The sequence below is a fragment of the Dermacentor albipictus genome, unplaced genomic scaffold, assembly GCF_038994185.2.
Source record: "Dermacentor albipictus isolate Rhodes 1998 colony unplaced genomic scaffold, USDA_Dalb.pri_finalv2 scaffold_22, whole genome shotgun sequence".
Classification (NCBI taxonomy): Eukaryota; Metazoa; Arthropoda; class Arachnida; order Ixodida; family Ixodidae; genus Dermacentor; species Dermacentor albipictus.
The window spans coordinates 5,368,090-5,375,243 of NW_027225576.1; the positions used below are offsets into that span (position 1 = coordinate 5,368,090).

The 7,154-nt window shown below is 47.1% G+C and overlaps 1 protein-coding gene across 2 annotated transcripts in view; it reads right to left on the reverse strand.

Annotated features, from left to right (window-relative positions):
* The window catches only part of LOC139052403 (ankyrin repeat and SOCS box protein 8-like), a 70,130-nt gene extending 63,290 nt beyond the window's left edge, over nucleotides 1-6,840 (reverse strand). Inside the window, exons 1-2 of one of the 2 annotated variants that reach the window (XM_070529498.1) lie at nucleotides 6,727-6,840; nucleotides 5,515-5,940 (exon numbers count right to left, since the gene is read on the reverse strand). In XM_070529498.1, coding sequence (XP_070385599.1) covers nucleotides 5,515-5,754 — 240 coding nt within the window. In that variant the 5' untranslated portion in view covers nucleotides 5,755-5,940; nucleotides 6,727-6,840. Of the gene's footprint in view, nucleotides 1-5,514; nucleotides 6,707-6,726 lie in introns of those variants that run through there. The other variant, XM_070529497.1, reaches the window with a different exon arrangement.
* Between the last annotated feature and the right edge of the window lie 314 nt (nucleotides 6,841-7,154).

The window sequence follows — 7,154 nt, forward strand, 5'->3', positions numbered from 1 at the left end:
CACACGCGATAATGAGCCACCATATGTGCACCCTTATGCTCCTTTATTAGTTTTTGCGCATGTTCCCTTAAATTGTCATTCACGCAACACTCAGTTTGTCCAATGTAGAGCTGCCCACAAAGGTGCAAGGGAATTGCGTATACAACCCCTCTGGAGCACTTCACAAAGGGCTTCTCATGCCTCGTGCAGCAGCCCCGCCTGCTCTCGCAGCAAACTCGAGGGCACAGCTTCAAAAGCTTGTTGGGTGCAGAAAAAAACCAGAGGAATACCACGATGGTTAGCAACCTTCTTAAGTTTGTGTGACACCTTGTACACGTAGGGTATAACCTCCGGTCTCACTTTCGGTCCTTGGACCTCTACTGTTGCCTTTCGTGCTCCAAACGTTACTTCTTGCACAAGAGACTCTACTATAGCGTTGACGACTGTCAAAGGGAAACCAGCTGCCAAAAGGCATCCAACTTGGTTTGAGAAACTAGACTGCATTCGGTGCACGCACGAGTACTTGGTGCTTGCACTTGAGGCCTTCTTCATCGAGAACAGAGATAGGTGCATAAGTGAGCCTTCTATCTTATTACTAGATGCCGAATGTGACTTATTGCACAACTGCCTGTGATGTGCATGTGCCCGTACTCTTTTGCTTGGTATGCACATGCGTGACAAGAGGATATATATGTCCGATTCTATCCTTCCATTAAATAGTTGAGTGTAGCCCTTGTTTTTGTCCACCTTTCTTGTCTGTGATTTTTATTGCGCTAAGCTACTACTTCAATTATGAAAAACCAATTAGCCCAACAATCAACTCTTCTATTATAGAGTCTCCTTCCCAGTCTGTGGCGTGCATGTATGCCTGTGTATCTGCACGGTACAGGTTCGTCTCGAGGGACCGTTACTATGTCTCCTAGCGAGGCTGACTGGAGAAAATGTTCCCGGGCTGTAGCCTGGGCTGCCTTGTTGCCTGCTAGGGACTAGTGTACCAGTGTCTAGACTATGTATAGTTCGGGTAGGGGGTTGGTGCATTCAAGGATGCATAAGGCGGCTGTCGTTATTCTGCCTATTGTGTAATCATGGCACGCTGCTTGCAAGTGTGTCACAATACTGACGTAGTCAGTTGAGTTAGTCTTGGTGGTTGCTAGGGCCATTGCTACCTCTTCTGCAGTGTCTGTGGCTGCTGCAAGTTCTCCCTTTTGATTGTTTACTACACTACGGGTGCATGCCTGCCCGACTCTGCACTCGGTTATGTTGATGTGCCTGGCCATTTCCTCTTCCCCAAAGGAGCACTGCAATGTGTGCACTCTTGCCTCTCATCTTGCTGCATGGTGTTCCAGGTGCATGTTTCGTGGGATAGGAGAAACTTCTATTTCGTTCCTGATTTGCAGAGGGATTCACTGCTTATGGTTTGGTTTGTATTCGCAGTCATATCCCAGCCGCCGTAGGGTAGCCCAGCCTGTTGCCGCGAGTTTCAGGCATCCTAATTGGCTGGTGTGTTGCACTTCAGCGAGTTCCTCCCACGTGTTGTGTACACCCAATTGGAGGAGTTTCTCCATGGACACAGTGGGGGAAAGGCCCAAGGTGAGATGATATGTTTTGCATAAGAGTAAGTTCAGCTTCCCTCTTTCGCTGTTCTTTAAGCCGAGGAAAGGTGTGCCATACTTGACACTGTAAATGATGAGAGCGTGTGTGAGGAGGTACATGTCTTGTTCTTTAAGGCCGTCTCTTCAGTTGGCCACTCTCTTCACCAAGAGCATGAGTTGCATGACGACCTCTTGAAGTTTCTGGATTGATAGGCTGGCTCCGACTCTCTGTAGGAGAATGTGGGGAGTGGGCATGTTCTTAATTTTCCCTCCGTTCAGCATGACTTTGGGATCGGGCATTGCTCGAGGCAGTGTTCGCCGTGTTCGCTGTCCTCTGATTAATTCCGGCCACCTGGGTTTCCTTAACAAACACCTAAGTCTATGTAGACAAGCATTTACAATTCCATGCCCATCAGCATATGGCTGCCATGTTGAGTGGGAATCAAACCTGCAACCTTGTGTTCAACAGAACCGCATAGCCACTAGAAAGGACCAGTGGAAAGTATATACAGGGTGTTTCAGTGAACACCTTAAAAAATTGTTAAAGGTTGCCTGTGGCAGATAGCGCAATTTTAGTTCATGAGGTGGTCTACTCAAGGAGGTGGAAACTACTTTCAAGAAAAAATTTAAATGCATAATAGACTAATTTAAAAAATCCCTAATTAAGTTTTTAAGTAATTACCTTATGGCCTATATTGTAATTAAAAAACTCTAGCCGTGGAGTTCGCTGCCATTCGGAATGAATTTTCAGGGTGACGAGTTTCGAGATATTAATTCCCGAACTCTGCGGTGAAATGCAATGGCACTCCAATTAGTTTTGTGCTTCAATGCATAAAGTGATGTTTTGTTCAGCCAGCATAGGAATGATGGTTAGTATACATGGATTTGCCTGAACTTCGTCGTGCTGTCTTCAAGCAGCTTTGTGGCTGTGTAAACACATCCTTTTCAACAAAGTATTGTGTTATAAATAACTGAATAAAGATTATTAAAATTGTCTGACAGCAGCATTCGAACACAGGACTTCTAGCACAGAAGCCCAATATCAAAACCGTTATGCCACAGACACATGCATCGACATGCGGCATAGAACGCACTTGTGAATTTCTCGAGGGCAAGCTAATATGTTGAGACGACTGGTGCGTTTTTGATTTAGTCAACTCAACAGGCTGAACTGTTGCAATTAGTAGCAATTGCGCATGTTCGCAAAGTATTCTGCACTTAGAAAAGTATCGCTCGCTCTGAAATTTAGGTCAATGAAGACAGATAAAGTGTAATAACCAAATTCACACAAACGTCTGAATCCACAAGTATGAAAATCTGACAAATTTATATGTTAACCATCATTCTCATGATGGCTGAACAATCATAGCACCAGAGTTCCCTCTAGTAATTATTGTAGAGAACTCTATGCCAAAGAGCAAGCTATTATAATTTTCTTGACACATGGCCAGTGCACTTGACATCAGGGGATAAGACGCAGCCCTTGCAGAGGTGCAGTTATAACACAGGTGAGGGTAAGGTGCATGCAGAAAATGCAAGCAGCGAGAGAATTGCGTCTGCAACAACAGAGAGAGGCTTATCAAGAGGACATGTTGGAATGCAAATGAGTGTGTTGGTGGGCAAATTATGCGAGAAATGCAGCACTACACCAACCGGGACCCCTTACGAAGGAGAGGAGATCGTCATAGCATGTGGTATTTTTTGGAGTTTCTTAATTTTTTATCACTTAAAATATGGGTCTTGGATTCAAGCATACTACTTCATAAGTAATGATTCCACAGAATGTTATGCACTATATGATAATTCCACAGCGGAAAGTTTCTGCCCCAATCTTTTTTTTTTTTGTGATGTTACGAGCTTCCTGCTTGGAGCTGTGTTGCACTTGGAGTGTGTTTTGGTATTGTTGCATTAGAGGATGATAATCATTTGCTGCTCTCCCAATGATTCGGGGCTCCACGCCATGATTATAGAGCTGGTAGCTGCATAATAAAACACAAAAACTGATTCTTTACGTCTTTGCTCCTTTAAATGATTGGTTCTTTGACACATTGTAATTAAGAAGTACTCAAGCATTGTTGCATCCTGCCTCTCTTTAAAAATGTGATTACTGGAGGCAGAAATTGAACCTGCATAATCTGTGGTGTTCCACTGCTTCAGCAATAAAACACAACAGCTATGGGCTGCTACCACAGGTGTTCTCTTCAATGGATGGATGGATGTGCCTCGTAAGCAATGGCTGGTTGCACTGTGGTTCGCACTGTGTGACATTTGCACTAGGTTTTCTGAAGCTCAAAAGCCTTACACCTGGCAAGTTTCTGCTGTGCTACCAAGAAGGAAGGCATTGGCATTAACAAGGCTGCTCCAAAGCCCAACTAGGTCATCGGAAATGGCAGCTGAAGTACATTCAGAAGATTTATGCCAGTAAACACGCTGCCATATGCTGCTCAGTACAACCAGAATACTTTGGCGATTGGCTGGCGCACACCCAGTTTGTAGGCTTAGCAGATGCACTCCCTCGCAGCACTCACGTGTTGTCTAGTAGTCTGAAGCCAGACCACAAGCCCATGCACATGAGACTGTGTTTTGTCATGTCTAGATGATGTGCTATAGTAACAGTAGCAGACGACGTGCAAGTGCAATTAGGGAGTGCACCAGCCACTCACCACAGCACTCTCTATCAAGTGGCTTGTGCGCCCGTGTTTAGTGTAAAAAAACTTGCCACTGCAATTACAGTCTTTGTTTAGATTGTCAGATACGTGAAGCATACTTAGTAGGGGTGTGCGAATATAGAAATTTTCGAATACGAATCGAATACGAATAAGGTGAAAAACTGTCTTCGAATATCGAATCGAATATCGAATATATGTGTACTATTAAAAAATTGCAAAACGAGGTAACAATAGCTTTATTACCCTTTTAAAAATAATATTGTATTTTACGAGGCTGCTTCAGGTTAAAGAGGCACTCATTCTAGCTAATGCACTCAGGTAATGTAAGGTAATGCTCTGTCAGGTAAACGCTTGTTGCAGGTTATCGCGAAGGAAAATTGACTGCTCAACATGTTCAGAAAGTAAAGGCTCTCCATGCACTGTGACAACATTGGTCCAGGTAACGTTTTCTAGGTGCATATTTTATTGCGCATACTTACAAAGCCCGAAAGTACATCATATATTCTTATGAAAGAGCCCTGGAATAAAGCTTGGTAAAAAAAAAAAGTCGAAACTGATCATGTCACACGGGCCTGATGCAGATAGACTGGAACAGGTGTACACATTCATAGTAAGGTTCGTTACAGCACTTAAGATCACAGTGCTGTAACGCTGTCGCTTTGTACGTTCTTTTGTCCTTGTTTTGTGTTGCTCTGTAACGAACCTTATTATGAATCCCAACCAACCTGCCCAACTTGCCATCTTGATGCAGAGCATACAGATAATGAGCGGATCATGTGAAGCTCTTAGGGAATAAACATGTTCTTAGGAGAATGTGGAGCAAGCGTATAATTCGTTAATTGCTAAATTATTCACAGTCTGTCCGAATATATTCGCCGTTTCGACCATTATTCGGCCGTCCTCGAATATTCGGGAATTTACGAATATGCATTTCTCGAATCGAATACGCTTCGAATAAGGAAAATATTCGATTCGTATTCGAAATTTCGAATATTCGCACACCCCTAATACTTGGCGCACATGAGACGTGTCAGTCGCTAGAGGCGCCACCAATGCAGGTACGATTCATGTCGGTGAACCTGTTTCACTCACCAGAACATTGTCAAACGCTTTAGAGTATGAAATAAGCACGTGTATTCCAACAATAAGCAAAATAATACGAGAGGAGCTAAACTTAGCCGGGCCAGACAGCATCTAGAAAGCACTACTACTCCAGGTACAAGTCCGGTAAGCGCTGTGCTCGCGCCGACGGTGAGAGAGGGGGCTGTACTCACATCTGCGCCCCATTTGAGGAGCACGGCGACGCTCGTGGCGTCTCCCACCATGCAGGCACAGTGGAGCGGCAGGAAGGTGCCGTGCGACTGGTTCACGTCAGCACCCTGACGTATTAACTCCTCGATGTCCTCCTGCTCGCTCCTCGTGCCGGGAGCTGTGTGGTGGCCCACGCCGATGGCGCGCAACAGCCTCTCGGAAAGGGTGTACGACCGCTGAGCGTTCTCCATCAGGTACCACATGTCACCGCGCCCGCAGCGACTGCAGAAGCCACGGCGAAGATGACCTCCTGAGAGCAGTCGCTTCGGGGCGGCGGGCGGCCATGCAGTGGCAGCAAACGACGGTTACGCCACAGGACAGCCGCCACCACCGTCGTCCTCACTGCTTCGACGCCCGCTCGCACACCTCTGGCCGAGGTCCGGCAGCGGCTGCAAAAGTCGACGCAAGGCGTTAACAGCGAAAGCCACGGAGACTACGTTGCTCCACACGAAGGCGATGGCGGACGCGTCAAAACAGCGGTTGGGCAGCCGAAACACAGGCTTCAGCGCGCTATACAAAACGTTGACGTCATCCGACGAGCGGTCACTTATAAATACGGCACGGCGGAGTTTATCTTCGCAACGAAACATATCCGTCACGCAGGCTTCCGCGGCGCGAAACCGGCTGCCTTCCTGTAGTCTTCACGAGATGACATATTGCTTATTTCGCTGTCTTCTGGGAACAAAACGCGCGTGAATTTGTGGCGTCTTCGTGAGCTGACGCATCCGCCTCGCGGCTCTTGGCAGGGAAACGATGAGTTCTGCAATGTGTCCGGCGTTCTTTCAATCCGCTGTCGAAAACGTAAGCGCCCTGTCATCCGTGGACGAACAGGTGCCCGTGCCGCTAAATTTCTTTTGTGGATCACCTACTGTCGCGGGCGTGATGGGTCCGTCGGTGTGTCATCATTACCCGAGCTTGGGTTATTGGTTTTAACAATTTCGTTCACTTGCGTCTCGGACACGACGCGCTGAGCGTAGCCATCTTGCTCAGTGCCCGCGTGGTGATGATGATCACGGCTACACCCTTCGAAACGGGTAAGCCGCGAGGTGTACCGCGCAGCCAAGCTAAATAAAAAAAAATGACGGAAGAAAAGAACTTCGTCCACTGCAACACGACTGCAACCAATGTTGATCCAAATGATCAGCGCCGGCGCATCATATTAGAACGCCACGTACACTGACGCGACCAATCTTCTAGGCGGCGTTTCGTCGTCTCGATTGGCTTCCGCCTTCCACACGACACCACACTATAGTGGTTAGCCACCATAACCACACTTCCTCCGTGTGCCATAGCATGATAGCAACCGTAGTCTGGGGGCCATAGAGTTTCATATTAGTATACCTAGAGGCAAATCTGGCGCTGCGATCGTTCAACCAACGCCTCCTTTAAAAAGATGCCTGCCGCGTGGGCCGAAAACCTGCTGCCCTTACCTTTCCCCTTTTCCTCCTTTTTACTCGAGGCGGTAGCTAGCGATCGTTGCGGTGGTCGCTTGCAACACATGCTCGCATGCGCACATCACCGCATGGCAGCGCGGCTGGCGCGGCCGCCTAGGGTGCCTCGATGCGCGCGCGCATCGAGGCTAAAGCCCCTACATCATAGAGTT